This window comes from Ornithodoros turicata, chromosome 2 (assembly GCF_037126465.1).
Source record: "Ornithodoros turicata isolate Travis chromosome 2, ASM3712646v1, whole genome shotgun sequence".
Taxonomy (NCBI): domain Eukaryota; kingdom Metazoa; phylum Arthropoda; class Arachnida; order Ixodida; family Argasidae; genus Ornithodoros; species Ornithodoros turicata.
In genome coordinates, this window is record NC_088202.1 from 145,056,590 (window position 1) to 145,076,610 (window position 20,021).

The 20,021-nt window shown below is 47.8% G+C and overlaps 1 protein-coding gene across 1 annotated transcript in view; it reads left to right on the forward strand.

Moving 5' to 3' along the window:
* The window catches only part of LOC135386286 (hemicentin-2-like), a 269,853-nt gene extending 249,832 nt beyond the window's left edge, over positions 1-20,021 (forward strand). Inside the window, exons 6-14 of the mRNA XM_064616111.1 lie at positions 698-986; positions 2,030-2,490; positions 4,870-5,113; positions 6,164-6,194; positions 6,253-6,325; positions 12,036-12,222; positions 15,007-15,105; positions 16,503-16,631; positions 19,946-20,021. Of these exons, the coding sequence (XP_064472181.1) occupies positions 698-986; positions 2,030-2,490; positions 4,870-5,113; positions 6,164-6,194; positions 6,253-6,325; positions 12,036-12,053 (1,116 nt within the window). The 3' untranslated portion in view covers positions 12,054-12,222; positions 15,007-15,105; positions 16,503-16,631; positions 19,946-20,021. The remainder of the gene's footprint in view (positions 1-697; positions 987-2,029; positions 2,491-4,869; positions 5,114-6,163; positions 6,195-6,252; positions 6,326-12,035; positions 12,223-15,006; positions 15,106-16,502; positions 16,632-19,945) is intronic.

The window sequence follows — 20,021 nt, forward strand, 5'->3', positions numbered from 1 at the left end:
TCTGTCCCTTCGTGTTCCCTAGTCTCGGGGTTTTTACATTATGCATCATCTTCACCAGCTCGCTTGCTTCCTAGCCATTTTTTCAAGATTATTATGTTTGTCATGTTTGTATTATTTACTGCTCTTCTATAATATGGTTTCTTCAAATCCGGCGACTCTACCTTGGTTCCCCAAATTCCTCTGAAACGCCCTGGCTCCAGACAGTGAACTTTGATGCGTGCGAACGACATACGTGGCTCTGATCATTTTTCTTTGTGTACTCAACACGTAGAGCAGCTATGGTTCATACAAGAGGAACGCGTCTCCCCAGTAATCGTAGCTGAATTCGAAAGTCGACAACAACTGAGTGATGCGGCTCAAATATTAGTTTCCTGGGTTCTTACATGTGGGAATCTTGTGGCACTCGACAGGAGGGGGGGGGGGGGGATCGATGAAGAGCCCCTAGGCTGTGACAATGTTAGGAAAGAGATCCATTGTGATTCATGTGGAAAAGGTTACATAAGGTGAAAGAGGAATATGAGTAGAGATTATGAGTTCTGTTCTTATTTCCCTCTCCGTTATTAACTTGTGACCAGTGCGGAACAGTACCTGTATGTTGCTAATGTTCTTTCGTACTAATAATACTTCGTAGCGTCAACGTTCGTTGCGTAAGAAACACCTGCCAGCATATCGCGCAAACTGGCTTCACATTCTGCAGGTAGACTTCGCACCCGTGGTGAGCGTTCGCCTGGAAGGTGGAGGAACCGCCGTGCAAGAAGGAGCCTCAGCTCTTCTGCACTGTTCCGTCCGTGCGCAACCTCCTGCCGAGGGTCCGCCGGTGTGGCTGCTAGACGGCCGACCGACGAGCCCTAGTCGAACGGGGCTTCTGGACAACGGCACCCTGCTCATTCGCGCGGTGAACAGAAATGACTCTGGAGCGTACACGTGTTCTGCGGGGAACTTGCACGGCAGCTCGCAGAGCCCTCCACTTAGGATCACCGTTCTTCGTGAGTGTCCTGCTATACTCCACTCCTCAGTGTGATTGTGTGACTGTGTGTGTGTGACTTTTTAGTTTTAGTTTTTTGTTCTTCCTTTCCTTTCCTTATCTTCGTTGTTTTTTATTTTATTTTCTTCTTTTCCCTTTCTTTCCCTATCTTTTCTTCTTTTCCTTTCCTTTCCTTCTTTTCCTTTTCTTTTCTTCTTTTCCTTTTCTTCCCTTTTCTTTACCCCCTTTTCTCCTTTTTCTTCGCTTTCCTTATTTTTGTTTTGTTCCCCTTCTGTCTTTTTTCTTCCCCTTTTCTTTTCTGCTTTCCTTTTCTTTTCTTCTTTGCCTTTTCTTTTCGTTCCCTTTTCTTTCCTTCTTCCCTTCTTATCCTTTCTTTTTGTTTGGAATAGCAAGCCGACCTTCGTCTGGCTGACCTTTCCTTTCTTTTCTTAATAAACATATTCCCCCCTTTCCACTCGTCCCTCTCTCTACCTACGTTTGACGGTGTGTTCAACTTTCGATCACACACTACACTCTAAGGGAAAAAAAAGAGTAGTTTTACTCCTTTGAGGGACTAAATGCATTGCCACAAATTATAGTCCCTTTCGGGGAGTAAATGCACGGGAGTAAATGAATGTCAAAGAGTGGAGATCTGTTCTGTTCTCACAGTTCCAGGTACGTAATTCGTGTGTGTGCATGAAAATGCTTTGAATCAAACCGTCAACCGTGATATATCGAGCGCTATAAAACCTTGCGACATGCATAGGACACAATTTGCGAAGAGAGAAGCGCTAACTGTTTCTTACTCTGTGTGGGTTGAAAATTTCTAACTCGGCTGAGTTATACAGCCTTATGCCGTCAAATTCATGAATACCACATATTTACGTAGGCGGTTGCATTCGCAAGACCATTCGCGAAGTTCAGCGACAATTTGCAGTTTTAGGGAGTAAATGTCGGGGTTACGGGACTAAAATGGGGAGTAACTGCAGTCTAGGAGAGTAAAAGCTACAGTTACTCCCTGTTTTGCTCCCTTTTTTTTTAGAGTGTATACTGGCGTCTTTCCAGATACCCCAATCTGCGCTCCTGGACAATCCACGGAGTACCTTGCTGCACTGGATGAACCTGTGTCCGTCCACTGCAAAATGATCGCCGAGCCCAAAGAATCCTCTTTCTCGTGGACGTTCAATAACAGCCGGGGAGAACTCGTCGCCCTGGTATCCTTCAACACTTCAGGGAGTGAAAGCATAGCGCGTTACGTGCCACGATCTCCCCTGGACTATGGGACTCTTTACTGTTCGGCCACCAACCGCGTCGGAACGACGACGGACCCGTGTGTGTTTCGTGTGAGCACCAAGGACGGTGCCGTGTACGTGCCTGAGCCACCGGTCTGTCGGACGGTGCTCAGGGTGGGATCGGGGTTCCGGGTTCTCTGTCAGGCCGGGAGGGCCAAGGGATTTTTGCTAGAGGTGAGGGACTCGCAGGGTGTGCTGAGGAGAAGTCTAGCAGCGGATGCGCCGTCGTTCGAGGTGAGTTACGTAGTTAGGCTGACTGAGGTTCGTGGGACTTGCTCCTTGAAGGCAGCTTAGCCAGGGTTCGCCGAATGGACCCAGTTTTAAAAAACCCACCCGGGTTTTTTTTTGGGTCCACCCGGGCTGAAAAACCCAATAAAGCCCACACGCGGGTGAAATACAGAAACGAAGGGAAAAAAAGAAAAGAAGGAAAAGGGACGACTGCTTCGGAGATTCCTTTACCGTAAATTCTACAACGGCAAACAATTATTTCTTCCAGAAACATGAAAAATAGGTGGAGAACGGCTGTTGCGTGTCATATGCAGCAGTTCGAAAAAAAAAATCCCAGCACCCGAAAAACCCGAAAAAACCTACTGGGGCGGGCTTTTTTAAAAAAAAACGGGTTTTTCCGAACCCTGACTGCTTAACCCACAGGTGTGCGCTTTAATACCCAGATTCGTTCGCTGCAGCCAAGCAAGAGTGACTCGGACAAAAGAACTAGCATAACTTTCTTTCCCCTTCACCTCCATTAATACTCGACCACTCGGCTGCTCGTCTGGTTCCCGACTGCCTACTCAGAATGCCGTTTCCCCAAACCACTTTACCACGCTGGCCTTGATGACAACTGGTTCCGCAAGGTCATTGCGATCGGCAAGCGGGTTGTCCCCCGCGTGAGGCTGCATAGAGACGGAGCCCCACTTAAGGCTTCGGTTACTAAATTCTGTCTCAGGACATCAAGCAGGTCAACGTTGAGGTAGGCCTGCTCATGTTCGTGTCTACGGTATCGAGCTCCCGTGTTTCCCCGTACGGGACAGAACAGCCTGGACCCTGCCTGAAAGAAGAACTGGAGCGGAGTACCGCAGGGCTCCAGCAGAGGCGTTGTCAGTGCTCGCCAGTGCCATGTGTGCTCTTTCCATGGGCTTTTGATGTAATGGCTCAACAAGTCTGGCTCCCAGGGTGCTCGCTTCGTATGACCGTGGCGATTGGGACAGCGCTGACCAGGTGTGAATACCTGTCCTGTGTTGACCGACCGATGATCATGACCCTGGGAAGTGGCGTCCACGGTCCCTCGGTCAGCCTTGGCTGATGGTGCCACTGTACGTGGGACATCAAGCAAATCCGTTGAGGTCCCGACCTGTACACTCCGAGCGCCCTCTGACCGCTGCTGGGGCTGAAAAGTCGCCTCCAGCTCCCGTCCACCTAGCCATACGCGGCCGGCCATCCTCTCAGGGTGGGAGCGGTGGGGAGCGTTAAACTATTATTCCACTTGGGAGTCCAAAGTTATCATAAAATAAGGCATAAGGAACAGGAACATAAGGAACATAAGGAATAAGGCATAAGGAAGGCGTGGAAAAACGTACAAAGGGAAAGGCGTAAACTTCAGCTTGTCGAGTGGTCCGTATAGCTACGGTGCATTCCAGGTGGTGTTAACATTCTTGCAGTGTCTGAACTGTGGCGCCATCTGTCGAGCGTAGAGCGTTCTTTGAGAGGGGGCACGAGCCCCTGCCGTTGAATATCCAACCAGCACAGGTTTACATCCAAAGTGTTTCCGACACAAAAACAGTTTAACTCCACCGTTATTAGGCTGCTGAAAACGAAAATAATATTTAAAATTGCCAACTTGCTCCAATTTTCAACGTAGCTACAGAGGTGCGAGTACTGTGTACTTTCGAAAAGGTGCGTTGCAGGAACACGATGCAAAAAAACGAAAAGGAGTCTCCGATCCGCTGTATTCACGCAACGTTGTGTTCATAAACCACAGCCGCTACAAATATAGTACATGTCATAGGCAGGTCCCCCAAGGCCGCCATTTTGCCATGTATTTGTTCCTATCCCGATGCGTGCAATGCCGGAGGCCGCCCTTAGATACCCCATTGTTACCAGGCGTTGGCTTGCGTTTGATTGTAGCGCGCTAAAGATCCAGTTGGAGCACAATTCAAGCCAGGCCAAGTCACCGAAGAAGAAATGGACGACTGCGCCTGTGGCGCCCACTGGCGGCGCCTGGTACGACAGGTACGGTATGTGATGCACGCAGCCGTGCACTAGATCCTTCCGATCGCTCAACACGTTTAAAAACGGGACCAAAAAGTGAAACACGACACAGAAAGTTGTTATACGCGTTTTATTTGGACATATAAAGACTAGATTCATTCGCAGAAACAACAAAAACATTTTGCCACTAAACTTAGCGGGCTGAAGTGATCCGGAACGGCAACAGTGGGGTATCTAGTGGCGGCCTTCTTCGTTGCACGCTCTTCCGAAGTGAGTTTGGGGGACCTGGTCATAGGATTCTGTGGTTATTGAAATTATTGTATCTTGCCACTAAGCGTCTTTGATATCACTTTTTAAACCTGCACTGCACTCCGGACTGCAACTCTAAGCTCCCTTTGACCCCAGGTGGACGATTTGCCACCTGGGACGTCCTTCGTAGCCCGCGCATTCGCCCTGGGTCCCCAGGGCCTCAGTGCCCCCTCGGAGCCTCTGGTGCTCCCTCCCGTGCCTTCTACGCCTTCTAACCCGGGAGCCCGGACCAGCCCTTGGGAGCGGCCCGACGTCTGGGGAGGTGTCGTCGCGGGATTTTTGCTACTTGTGCTGACAACGACGTTAGCAGCCATATTTGTAGCGAGGAGAAAACGCTCTGGTAAGGACAACGTTCATCAAACTCTGGCAGGGGAGGGGGGGGGATAACAGGATAGGCTCGCCGTTGTTGGCCACACAGAAGTGGGCGTCCTCACGACTATAGCCAAAAACAAAAAGAACACAAAACAAAAATACAAAGAAAAAAGACAAACGGATGGAGGATAGAGGAAGATGAAGGATGGGGATGCGGTGAGGGTGCACGAGTTCGTCGGGGAGAGCAAAGTATCAGATGGGTCGTTGAGCAGGGCCTGCCTTCTGCAGAAAGAGAATGAGGTTTCTTTATGACGAAAACCCGAGACTGGGAAAAAGACGAAAAACAGACGACACAACAAGTCTTTTTTTTTTTTCAGTCTCGGGTTTTTTGTCATAGATCTTAGCCACCAGCTCGCTTGCTTTTTAACCATTTTATCTGAGGTTTCTTGCTTTGGCGGAACGTTCGGCACAAGAGCCAGCGGGGTAGAAGATGTCCGCTGGCGTGCCCGAGGTGGAGCGAGGGAGATGGGCCTCGCGCGCAGAATGGTACCCTAGGCAATCTCGCAGGATGTGTTCAATTGTTTCGGGTTGTTGACAGTCGCTACAGCCTGCGTCACCCCCTATAGAGCCGATCTTGAATAGCTGAGAGTCGGTGAACGCACACCCAGTGCAGAGCCTATGGAACATGGTCCGCATGCTTCGAGGAAGGTTTTTCATGGGCAGAAGGGAGCGATGATGGTGCATGATGTCCCGTATCCCAGGGTGGCGCAGTAAACGCTGGCAAGAAAAGGTGTCAGAACGACTGATCAGCTAATCGAGATGTCGAAAACTGTTTGTCTTTGAAAAACGAGATACGTATCATTACAAAAGGGACACGAGCATACATACATGTGATTAGGAATTAAAGAAGTCCAACTGCAGAGAATAAGAGTATTCAAATTTTAAAAAAAATTGTATTAGAAGCAAATTATTCGAGTTATTGGTATGCACTCAGTCTGGCATATGAAACATGTCTTGAAACTTCTTGTACGTCACAGAAGTCAGGTTACTGGATACTAATGACTTCTTGCTTTTGCAGATCCGGATTTAAAAAGGAAGGAGGCCGAATCGTAAGTAGTTTTTTAGTAAGTAGTACAAGTTTATATTAAAGCTCAGAATACAACGCAGGCTCAGCGAAGATGACAAGACGTGTCCAGACGTTAAAGGTCCTGATGTCGTGCCGGGTACAAGGTCTCTGCAGGTAGGTATGCAGGCTATATGTCTCGCGAATAGCCCGTGGCGTATAGGAGAATACCTATTACCAGGGTTGGCTACCGGAAACGGAAACGAGAAACGGTAATTACCGAAATTCAACAGGAAACGAAAATGGAAGCGGAAACGAAATTCGAAAGTGGTAACGTTAACGGAAACCAAATTCGCAGGACGTTTCCCACAGTGTTTTGGCGTTAAAGGGACTATGAAATTTCCCGAACCCCCATACTTTTTTTTCGATGGAAACTGTTCTTCCCGCAGAGAAACTAATATGCCACAAATTTTTCCGGACGAAATCGCTCCACTCTGCGAGAAGCGCGCGCTGGAAATGTCTCTTCCGCGTTCCTCCTCTCTCGCGCATATTTCCCTGCCGATGGTGTAACTGTACGGACCGCACTTCGGTTCCCCGTTACGTCACCGGTGTTGCACAATGGCAAGTAAAGCCGCGAGCTTGCGCTGTGGCTGCCGCCACTGCCGAAATCTGCCGATCGCGCGAAAGCTGCTGTCATGGAGATTTCCACTCCCGATGAACGCATACGCGGGATCCTACGGCGCATGCTCCTGGCGGGATTCCTCGGCTCGGCAACACGTCACGATGACGTGTTGCTGAGCCGGCCGTAGTCGCGTCAAGTTACCCGTTGTGTCTCCGCTCGGCAGCTCCCCACGGCGCGGCGCCAGCTGTCCTCCCTTCGCCGCTCCGTTTAAATTCGCTCCCGAGAAGTCCGCTCGCGCGACGAAAGTAAAATTTCGGTTCTAGACTCAGAAAAATGTCTTCTTTCGAACGAAACGAAGAAAAAAATCGTTTCATAGTCCCTTTAATATGACCATTATATATATCCGCACTATTCTTCCAGTCATCATTCATTCATTCATTCATTCATTCTTTTATTTTCGGGACTTTCTTTCGTGTTGAGCCCACTGCGGAGCAGGATGGACGCCAAAGTTTCGGGTGACGTGTTATTTTTGCGCACGAGCGGAGAATTTTGAAACTCAAAAGGCATGTATTTCCGCAACCTAGACAGGCATCTACTTGCGGTGTATAAGATTCGTGACGAACTATGCATTAAAGTCTTTAGTGTTTGGTGTGGCTGTCTTTTTGCATCCATTATGTAACTAGAATATCTGACATGAAAAAGTCAAAACCAGACAGTACGAGTTTCTGGATGAGAAACAGAAACCAGTACCGGGGGAAATTAGCTCGAAAACGGAAACGAAATTCTTAAAAGGAAACGGAAACAGAAACCGCTACCGAAAATCGTCCAGAAACGGAAACAGAAACAGAAACGAAAAGACGCGTTTTTCAATTACCGGAAACGGAACCGGAAACAATAATATTTTCGTTAACCAACCCTACGATCATCAATGAACAAGTGGTCACTTGGCCTATCGAGCAACGAGAGTCGATTTAATGCCTGTTATGTTCCTTGATCCAGTAGTGCAACACACATTGCTCTCGTAATACATTAACTCGACTTTGTAGGATTCATGGATTACTTGATTATAAGAATAGGATCAATTGCATGTCCCTCTGGCACATACATGTTCTTCTCACGAACTGTGAACGTGAAACCCTTCATAGTTAGCTGCTGAGGGTTGTCGTCGTCGTTCTACTAATTAACCCAGATTTCGAATTAGCTTCTTTCGAATTATCCTCCCATGTCGACCGGGCAAGCTTGATATATTGCGAAATAGTGGAGACCCGTCATTCAGAAGCGAACTCTAACGTATCAACCATCAACCTATCAACCGTATCAACGTATCAACCTCGCGAATACAGACCTTCGTGTGATGTTTGCTAAAAATTGAGAGAGAATGATTAGTTGAGCAATGGCACAGAGTAATAAGTTTTAAGATAGGGTACCCGGTCGAGGGGAGGATTAAATTAGCGGTCGTCACTGAGCATGCCCAGAAACCAAGATGTGTTTTCGGGTCACACGCTACTTTTCAAAAATCGGGCCTGCACTCGAACTGGCATGAAGTGAACGCATGTCGCTCTTGCACGGCTCCAGTTGCCGCCAGAGGGCCACAGAAACAGAATCGAATGAAACACACTTTCAATGACGATATTTGGGACAAAACTTATAGTTTGCATACTAAAAATTATTTCGCACATGAATAATGCAGCTATTGCTTGATGGTGCTGCAAGCGTAGTGCCCTTGCGTTTTGGGTTGCTGTAAGGGTGTCTTATTCTAAAGCTCTCGCGCGGTGCCTACATTTGCGACTTCAGTACGTTCTGTTTACTTATCAACTTATCCGTTTATTGGGTAAGCCAAAATATCGCACCGTACCCTAAACCCCCCGTAATGACGATTGTATTAGCTAAAGAATGATCCACGTAATGTCAAACTGTTGTACGTAATTGGAGGTCGTACACTCTAAGGAAACACGGAATAAAATGGGGAGTAATTGCAGCTTCTAGTCCCCTAGATTGCAATTACTCCCGCATTTTAGTCCCCTAACCCCGACCTTTACTCCCCAGGACTGCAAATAGTCACTCAACTCCGCGAATGGTTTTCAGAACGCAACAGTCTGCGTCAGTATGTGTTCTTGGTCAATTTGATGGCACAAGGTTGTATGACTCCGCTAACTTAGCAGTTTTCCACCCACGCGGAGTAAGAAACAGTTAACTCTTCTTTCTTCGCAGATTATGCCCCATGTATGGCGCAAGATTTTATGTAACTCGATATATCACGGTCGACAATTTGATTCCAAGTATTTTCGTGCATGCATGCGAATTATGTACCTGGGGCTCTTACAACAGAGCGCGAAATGCAGTCTCCACTCTGTGACGTTCATTTACTCCCGTGCATTTACTCCTGAAAGAGACTATTTTTTTGTGGCAATGCATTTAGTCCCCAAAAGGAGTAAAAGTACTCCTTTTTTTTTCTTAGAGTGTGCGATGGAAATTTGGAGGAAGGCGTTGCGGACAAAACAGAAGATGAACTTCCTTGCCTGGAAGTTTCATGCACACATAGGCGGGATGAATTTGCCGATCCAGATCCCTTTCTCTCTCACACACACACTCTCTCTCCCTGTCAGACGATTTCGGAAAATGCCATCGCGCCCCGCACGGCGGCGCAATGTGCAGAACATGGCATTGCATCATGGGAGTTTCTTGTCATATGAGAAGAGAAAGCAGTTTCGGTTTTCTCTCAAACATTGGTAACAGCGAGTAAAATAAACTCCCATGATACAATACGATTGTGGCGTCGCTGCGCCACCGCGCGGAGCCCGCTGGCATTTCCTGAAGTCGTCTATTCTCGACTATACTCGAAGTATTTTTAATTGGTAAATAAAAACGCAGTCAAGAATGTCTGGGCGACGCCTGGTGGTAAGAAGTCCTCAATTTGTCATGCAACCCTGTAAACAAGGAGACCGATAAACAGATGGCTTTCCTGTTGGGATTTGCAAATACTACCTTTTAAGAAAATGTAATTTGCGTGAAAGAAAACAAGCAAAAGCCCAATCTTGCACTCAGTTGCTAAACGTCTATACCTGGACCTTGTTTCAGCACCGTGGCGCTGCTATCGTACGTCGCTCTGTTTGGCCCAGAGTAGTGCGCATGAGACATTTTCGCCGCCGTACTTGGCGGAGTTGGCGTTTCGTCGGTCTGCTTCGCCACAGTGTTGCCAGTAGATTTAAATTTGCATTTTTTCGGGAGCCATAACGTCTATGTGAGAAAATTTTGCGGCATTTTACTCCTGAGGACGTACACAATTCAGGGCACACGAAACATGAGGTTGCACCTCAACTGCTTTATAGTACCTTTAACTTTCACAAGCGCAGCTCTTTCAAAAAATCTCACGGGGACGACTGTCTGAGTTGAAGACGTTCGCAACCACGCCGACTGCAAAAAGCAATTTGCAAAAAAGAAAATCGAAACCAACCCAACTAACACGACTCCTCTCTGAGACGAAGCGTTTGCTCTCTCCTTCTTTCCTGGAGCGGGAAACGCATAACGAGATTTAGTCGCTTTTTGACTTCGCGAACTTGGATCAGGGATGCGGGACTTTTTTAGCAGACGGCAACGACACGCAGGAAAGCAGACGAGGCAATTTGAGCGAATGATGAAAGCGGTAATGAGGACAAAAACGGCTCCGCTGCGAGAAACGTAATAAATGCCGAAATGCAAATTAGCGCTTCTGACTCGCGTGAATTACTAGCAAAGCTGCCTTTGTTAGCAGAAGACAACAGTTCCTTTGTTTCCGCGGCTGTGTCTCTTTACTGAGAGCCGCGCCTTCCGTTCACCTATTAGTACTGGCGCTGCGACTGCGTTCGAAAGCAATGCTTTTACGTAGCAATTTTACTGTGGTCGAGTGTGGGAAGAGTTTGCCACTGTCGTTTGCCACCGCATGAAAGAGGCGCTGCTAATGACGAACTTCCTAGTGGATGCGCGTGGTTGTAGTGAAGTGCAGGGTTGCCAGCGGTTGGGAATGTGAATGTGACAGATGGAACGCGGGACCGGAAGAAGACCTTTGTCTGCGCCCATTAAGGACTATATAGGGCCGTGATAACAGCACGTGTTCGGTGGACGAAACTGCGGTGGCGGAAATCGTGCTAAAGACTATAGGAGACGGTGGGCCGGGATCTAATATTTGCCCAACGGTATAACGTTTTCAAAAAGACGTGTAATTCTCTCTCCGGGCATCAAGATTTTTATTTCCAGAGATAGTGCATTCTCTGATCTACCAAATACCTGCTGCACTTTTTGCTGGCTTGAGCGGTGTAATTTATTATTACGATCATTATTTATCTCCGCCATCATTATTTACGTGAAAAAAAATGGGATGTTTCGTCGTTAACGTTAAACCTAGTTAAGACCGCGATACCAATAAAATAGCAAGAAGGACGACCCTTATACGTAGGATTCTGCATTATATAATTGCATTTCATTGATACATACATTTTTGCTCATTTTTGATTCGATCTACTTAACATTACGTGATTTAAAACTTCATACCTGCAGTCGTCTGCTACGAAGAAGCGGTTGTACCGCTCTCCTGGCCAATCACTTCTGCCAAGCAACCATTTCTGCAATTCTAAGCCTTCCCAGCATGCATCTCTCCATGCAGATGGCGCTGATAAAAATGGGCGCAAAATCCGTCGTTTTGATCCGTCACCAGTGATATCCGTTTCAATCCGAATCAATCGAGTTTCTCCAAAATGGTGGCGGCCAGTAAATAACGGTGAGGTATACGTACTGGATGGATGTAATAATTGGCAGCTGTATTTCGACCTGTGATTGGCTAGATACCTCAAAAAGTGGGTGGAGCCTCAGGTATAGGCAGGTCCCATCAATGGCCACGCTCCCTTTGGCATACACGGCACTTGCCGATTGGTGGAAAATAATTCCCAGTCAACCGACGGCGATCTATATGTTCTTCTGACTTCTTTTGTTTTAGACCCAGTGTTATGCGCATGCAATGTAGTTTTGCCGCCGTATTCGACCAGCAATGCGCAGCCTGGTGCCGACTGCGACACAGTGTTGCCCGTTATTTTCAATTTTAATTTTCTTGAGAACGATATTAGCCAATTGGGACGAAAATCGTGACGTAAGAGTACTAAGGGATCATGCTCTCAAATAGATAAATCTTCTGAGACTGTACCTCTACCGCCTTACAATGCCTTAATTACCACACGATAATTTTCATAATTTTGCGCGACTTTTACTTTATTTATTTATTTATTTTCTTGACAGGTCTTCACAAAGTGTTAGCGTGCGATGAAGAGGAGACGTTGCTCCACACACTGGCAAATGGAGCTCGTGTTGGAGAAGTAAGAGATTCTGGATGAGTTACTCCGCGAAAGTGGCGGGATATGGGCCGAACCAGGATCTCTACCGGACTTCTCACAGGACACCGGCGCTTTGGGAACTTCTTGAAAAGGTACGTGCAACGCTAGCGGATCAGTAACATATTGAAGTAATGCAGTAGTCTGAAAAAGCTAATCGACGCGGCAGGGATTGAGCCCACATTTCTTCATTGGTGGTCAAGAGCGTTAACCATTACACCGCAGGGACAGGAGCTCACCCTCTCCACCCTTTCTCTTTCCTCTTCTTTTTTTTTCTCTCTCTCTATCTCCTCTAACATGAGCCATAAACTCTGAGAACGGGGCAAACGACATCTGCCGAATATGACAGAAATTAACCGCAGGTGGAAATTAACTTCCATCTTGTTTTTAGCTCTCCAGTTTTCGACCAGGTGCGCAAACAATTAAATCTTTCTCCCGTGTACATCATATTGTCATATTTGAGACATTTGAATGCCGTGCAGTTCGCTTAGCTTAACTTAGAGTCACTAAATAAGCTACGCTTCAGAGTATCGACACTGAGTTCCAACTGCGAGCATGCACCATCTTGTTTCCGCGCCACGCTACCCACGCGCACGCGCACTGCGCACTTTAGCGCACGATGCCATCTATCGTGCGCGGGTGAAATGTTCCTTCGGTTTACAAGCAGCAGTTGACGGCCTTGAGCTCACTTTGACATCCTGGGGACGCCCTGGTTGACAATACATGGATTGTCTCACAATAATCATACACGCTTCTCTATCCTACAGAGAGCATTATGTTAGCCGTCTTTGATCCTCAAATGGGGATTGTACCGGTGTGGTGGGGAAACAAGATGGCGCTCCTGCTCTCCCTTGGCCCTCAGTGTCGATACTCTGAAGCGAAGCTTATTTAGTGACTCTAGCTTAACTGAATGATCCACGACCACGAGCGCCGTCGTATCCGTATACACCACGATTGGCCAGCGGCATATGGCCGTGCGGGTTAATGCGTCCCGCTCATTGGTGGTAGCCAAGGTCGTGCTGAAGACTGGAAGAGAGGTGGTGTGCTCGAATCCTACCACCGGCTGCGCTGTCTGAGGTTTCCCCCGGGTTTCCCTGAAGACTTTCCAAACGAATGTCGGCACAGCACCCCCTGAAGTCGGCCCAGGACGCATATTAACCCCCCTCTGTCCCCTACTCCTTCCTGCTGTCATCTCCCCGTCTGTTCACATTTGTGTTTTGTGCTCATAGCAACAGTTGCTTCGCGGCGCTTAGTGGAACTAAAAAAAAAACACAATATTCTGCCGTCACCCCGCTTCCTCGGGTCCCACAAGAATATGTAGTATCATAGAGAGCGACGCGCGCGCCTCTTCACGGGAAGGTGCGACAGTAGAACCCTGCGCGGGTTACAGTTTTGGCATCAGCATCCGACCCGCATCCGCGCACACGTGATCCGCATGCGATCCGCAAAATCCGCACGTTTCGAAGGACGCGTAAAGCCCGCCGGTAGCATATTGGTATAATATCGGATGCCTCCATGCTGTCGCGGAGAGACTCACGACGACAAGCAAAGGTAAACCTTTCAACAGCCTTTCAACAAACGCGATATGGAGAGACTTCTGGAAACGTGTGGAACGCAACCTCGCCGGTGCTCGCGTGGTTCGAGAGGCCAGAACGCCTCCTCTCCCCCTCTTAGCCGTGCATGATCAAAGGTGAGCCCGAGCATGCCCCATGTCGGCGGGCGGCGCGCAATACAAATAAACTGCTAGTAGAAAAATTACAGCACGCGGTATAACCTCATCCGATCCGCTACCGATCCGCTGCTTTCGCATCCGCATCCGAAATCGAGACATCCGCATCCGATCAGCGCACCGCAGATAGTGCTAAATTTTCATCCGAATCCGCAAGTATCTTGCGGATACCGCGGTTATCCGCTTCTATCCGCCGATGGTGCAGGGCTCTAAGTGCGAGGTGCACCCTTTCCCACGTCAACAGTTTGATTCTCCGCAGGAAGATCCCCGTTGGAGGTGGCGCTCTGTCACTCTCTGTCACACTCTGTCACACTGTAGCACACTCTTTGCAAATGCTATTACGAAAACAGGGTGACCCGGAGTATGGCGTTGTGCATCGAATATATGGGCTACCATTTTACGATCAGTGTCTGGAAAAGACGTTGTTACGGATGGTCTCTTAATCCCTCTCTAAGAGCGCTAACTAGTTGCTACTTGTGTCAGTCCGCGATGTGTCACGACCAGCGACGGCAGCTAACTACCTCTACAGTAGTTTAACTATAACTACTAACTACTTTGTGGTGGAGTAGTTTAACTAGTAGTTCAACTACTTTTCAGGGGAGGTAGTTAAAACTACTCCTTTAACTACTGCAATGTATTTTATCTACATCTCTAACTACTTAACGTGGTCCATCGACACCAATCCCATTCTGTAGTGTTCTTGGACACCTAAATATGAATCACAAGCAGCGATAAAAGTGAAGATTTAGTACATATGCACGGCACAATTGCTCTGCACCTCCGTTCTCATCAAACAAGTAGCTCGAGGTAAAAGTCGGAAGCATAATCGTGCCGTAAAGCTTGCGGCAAAATCGGAAGTAGTTGGCGCCTGCAGTAACCTAACTACTCTAGTTAACTACTCGAAATAGTAGTTTAACTGGTAGCTGCACACTACATTTCTGCAAGTAGTTGATAACTACTTTTTAACTACAGTCAGGTAGTTTAACTATACGTGTAGTTAACTACTGGCCAGCACCGGTCACGACAATCGAACCAAGTTATTTTTCGAGAGAACCAGCTATTTGTATAGTGTCGCGGGTAGGTTCAACTCACTTTCTACATACCATGAATTCGTGCGCACGTGTAAACTATTTGGCGGTGATATTTTCAGAAACGGGTCCTGTGACGACGACCTACGGCAACTGAAGTCCGACGACATGAGAACAGAGACCGCCCTATAAAGTGGAAAAGGACTTTCCTACTGCTCCAGGTAAATCGTGAAGGCCTTTTTTTTACAATAGAACGAGGTAACGCTTCCTTGAGTTTGGGGAACACAGATACCAGACTGCTTTTCGGCCTTATCCTCGCGTCCTAGCTGTTAGAGTCGACGTCTACAACGTTTACAACGACGTTTACAACGTTCAAGTGCCACTAAAGACAAAAAAAAGTGATAGCTATTTTATTTCGTCGTAAAAATCAACCTGGCGCAAATACTCAGCAAGCAAAATACGAATACTGTCAATGACCATTACGCGCTTTCACATTTCGAATGCGCTTGCAAACCTTCACAGTTTCGGATTCTCCAAAAGTAGATCGCGTCATCGAGAGCTCTGGCGTCTGTCTCCTAGCAACAACACGCACACCCTTCCCGGTCTCCGCTCTCCGGTCCACGTTGGAAGCAGCAGTGGTGACGTGACGAAAATCGAGCTTCGAGTAACGATGTTGCCAGACCGTGCACACTGTGATACCGTTCTTCGCAAAATTATATAGGTATTATAATTTCATGACGAAGAGAAACAATATTTCTGCGCTAATGTCCCGCCTACTGAATTGATTTGGATTACTATGACTGATATCCAAGCAATGCCTAATAAAGATCTGAAAGTGGTGAAGATTTTGGGAGACAGCAAAATAAGGCAACGACAACAACAACTACATGAGTGGCGACGAGATGAGGTATTCAAAATGAGGCATTCACAATAACGTAGGTAAAAAAAAAGGGTTAAAATCATTGCTTGATTGTTATGTTTCCTACCTATTTTGCGCATTTCTGATTCCAAATGTAGGTTATTTTGAAGAAGGTATTACGCTAATCTCTCTTCTGAAAGTAGCTGCAAGTGACATCGTTGTATGCATTCTGCACAGTGTATTGTGTATACTGCACCCTTTAGCACTGTAGGTGCCAGGGGCCTTTGCCAGGCTCTGCGGAGCGTCTTGCCCCAGACACCACGACTCTGCAGAAATAAATTAATTAATTGAAATTATTTTGGAGAATGCTATGTGAGACGTTGCAACGTCATCAATTTGCAGGCGCATGATTTCAGTGGCACCTTAAGTAATCAGTCACCGCACATTCGGTATGACATATACCGCCGCAATTCTCTGAGCTTGTTCACACTCTATAAAAACGTCGGTTTCTATAAATTATTTCCTATACCACTCACTGATTCATATGTTTCAATTATCGGCTCTTGTCGAGACAGCGATGTCCCTTGTTTTTCTAACTTGTTTTTGTTTTGCTTTTGTTTTTACTGTATCGAAGCTTCATTTTCGGTTTGACTATTGTGGCGTCCTCCTTATCTCTGTTCCTCAAACTCAGGGAAAAGTTACGTCTTTCGACACCACGCCGCCTCGCTCGCGTCATTCTAATACGTTCTTTTGTGGCAGAGCCGACAGGCAAGCGTCGGCTGAATGGAATCATGTATGGAGTGAGCAACAAACAGTAGAAAGAGTCTGGGGTATCAGATGTCCGTGTGTTTACCGTGCGAAGATGAGACGTTCTCCACGAAGAACAAGGTGAGGACGTCTTCCAGAATGTCATACAGGGTTGTATCCGAACTCTGGAGTACAAGGTCCGGTTGCCTGAGGGGTAAAAGAAGAAGAACGATCTCATTCAGTCATTCATTCAGGCTGACATAACGAGATAAATGTGACCGAATTGTATTCTGACACTTGCATTAGGACATACCCTGTCTCCGGAAGCTGTGGCTTTCCCAACGACCGAAAGCTACGACGAGTGACTAGATGTCGTGAAAAGTTTGTGGCGTATACCTTGCAGTTCGTCCTGTTTTGTGTGTGCCTTTTTGTCTGTGTTCGTGGCTGCGGCGGGGTGAACTTGTATACCTTCCCTCCTGGACGTAACCGTGTATTCACACGAGCCACATACTCACGGAAGATTCTAGGGGAAGAAAAAGCAAAAACACTGCTTACAGAGACGAAGTTCCGTCTCGTGTTATGCGAGCATTCACACGGAGCGGAATATCGGGTATGGCATACTGCGCATTTAGCAGACGACACTTCGCAGACGACACCGTCAGCGTCTTTCTTGTCGTCTGCTACGGAATATCTTGTGACTGCGTCGCAGGATATTCCCCACGGTTAGCAGTGTACGTGAACCGCGGACGTCGGGCGCTCGCGTTCTGACAGCTATGACGTTCTTCGCCTCTCCCGCTTCTGCGGGAAATATATCGCTCGTGTGAATACACGGTTAGCAGACGACGCCGTCACCACTTTTTCCTGTCGTCTGCTACGGAATATCTTGTGGCATTGGCGCAGGCTATTCCCCACGGTTAGCAGTGTACGTGAAGACATGACGTCGAGCGCTCGCGCTCACGTGACAGCAGAAAGCTATGACGTCTTTCGCATCTTCCGCTTCTGGGGAAATGTCGCTCGTGTGAATGCACGGTAACTGTACCACGACATGTGAAAACATTGCGGAAGCAATAAGCTGGATGTAGGTATGTCTCGAAATTTACGGATTTTCGGGCAGTGTTCACCGGCTGGGCTATCTAAGGTTTTCCGTGGGTTTTCCGGCGGACTTTCCATACGAATGTCGGCACAGCTAACCCCCGATGTTGACCCAGGAAGAATATTAACCCCTGTCCCCCACTTCTTCCTGTTGTCTTCTCTCCTCCTGTCCACGCTTGTGTGCCGCTTATCGTCACAGTTGCCTCGCGGCACTAATACGGGGAAAAAAACAACTAGCGGTTTCGTGTGGCTTCTCCAGCGTGGCGCAGTCGCCCCGCACATCCAGCCACGTCACTGTTCGTATCGACGTCATTACGTCGTTGCACGAAGAGAGCACCATGCACTTATTTGACATTAGCAATTTGAATCGCCAATGTTGGAATATGGACTGCAGTGACGCCTCTCTGTGAACTGTCCGGCAGAGCGGATACATTATCTGTTCCTCGCTAGTAACTAAGGCCATGCTGAAGATAGGGACGTGACGTGTTCGAATGGCATGTTCGCCGACTGTGACCCTCTGAGGTTTTCTTTGTGTCCTCCGTCATACTCACTGGATGTATGTCGACATCAGCGCAGACTATACGAGCGGGGGGTCGTGCCCCTCCCTTGCCTGCCCATTCGTCCGGGACTCCTCCACCGTAACCTCACCCCCGCGGCGTTTACACGAACCCACATGGCGAAACGAGATGAGGACACAACCTGCTCAACATTCTAGGAATTTAACGTGAATCCAAACGTTCGTGAGATTCCGGAGTCGGCGACCGCGTTGTTCTCTGACAGGCGAGGTCGAGGTGGATTCTTCGCCGTGCGCACGGCGCGACTTCCTTATACGTATGCAGACGAGAACATACGAGAACGTACTGAGGAAAAAGTATCGCTCGTTTGGTCTGTTGAAGACACCTGATGCTTGATACGTCAAAAGATGAAAGTCACTGGAAAGGTTAGCCAGCTGTAGGAGTCGAACCCCCACATCTTCTGGATTGCCGGTCCAGGGCTCTACCAATTGAGCTAAGCTAACACGCCTTCTCAGCGACTTCCAGGGTGCGTCATCTGACTCCTACAGCTGGCTAACCTTTTCAGTGACTTTCATCTTTCATCGTTAATTTCTTAGGCAAAGCTGAGGCTTTGTATGTATTTGTCCCTTCTATGTCGTTCCAGCCTCAGAACATCAGTTCTCTCATGCTTGACACGTCAGTCTACGAGAAGGGACTGTCAGCCTAACACGCAGCATGAACAAACATCTTATCAAGATGCTTGTTCATGCTGCATGTTAGGCCGACCACGAGCTGCTTATCAAGAGACCACGGTTGTGTGCTGAAGTATCTGAAACTCCCAGCTCGTCAGGCCCACCCGCTGGGGTTTCACCTAACACTGATGGCAAAGCCTACAGTTCGTCTGTGGCTGACAAGTCTATTGGTGCTGGCCCATCAGCAGCTATTGCAGGAGACACTCTGGGGCCGTCTTCAGCTACCGTGGATGTGACTCCAACTGGAAAACAAAACACACGTGGCCTTCATGAAAAGACTGAGCTGTCATCTACCAAATGCTACGGCGGGCGCGGCTACCTGAAGGACCGAAGGAGTCTGACTACGACTGACTTTCGTGCATTGCGAAAACTGCTAAGGTGCATAGTGCCATCTGTGCTAGTGTGTCGCGAGACAAGGATTTACACATCGCATTTGTTGAAAGTGGCTTCTAGAACTGCAAAAAAGCACCGCCACGCTTTAGAAGCCATGAAATTTCACCGCGCAGTTTCCACGGCATTGAGAGCTACAAGCACAGGACTTAACGTAGCGTCTGTGCTCCCACATTCAGAGCTTCGACAAATTAAGGATGGTCGCCGAGCTCTGTTGGCAATATTGTCGTCTGCTCGCTTTTTTTTTTTTTTTTACATGTCAGGGTCTCACACTGCGCGGTCACGATGAGGACGAGAGTAACTTGGGGCAACTTTTAATGTTACGCGAAGCCGGTGTACCAGGTCAAGGGGCACGGCTCAACAAAACATGGTATATAAGTGGATTTTTCCGAAATTGCAGGACGAAATGCGACAGCTCATTACCCACAGCACGCTTCACTCACTAATGAGAGAATGTGAATGAATTAATTCCAGCTTCGATTTCAGCCTTCATAGCTACAAAGAGAGAAGTGACACAGCGAAGGTTCGCGAGGTCAAAAGCAAGGAGTTCGAAGCGGAATTCTCTCATATCGAGGGCACTAACGCAGAGTGCTTTGATCTGTGTCATGCAAGCTTCGTGCTATGCTATCTTGCGCTTCTATAGGCAATTCGTTTTCATTAAGGGTACTTATTTGAAGACTCCATTGACCACGCGACGCTGAAACTGACTGAACCCTTTAAATTACAGGAAAGTCCTGGTCGGCAGACTGGACGACGACAACAGAGGCTGGGCACTATTTTTGGTAATAAACATTTCACTAAGA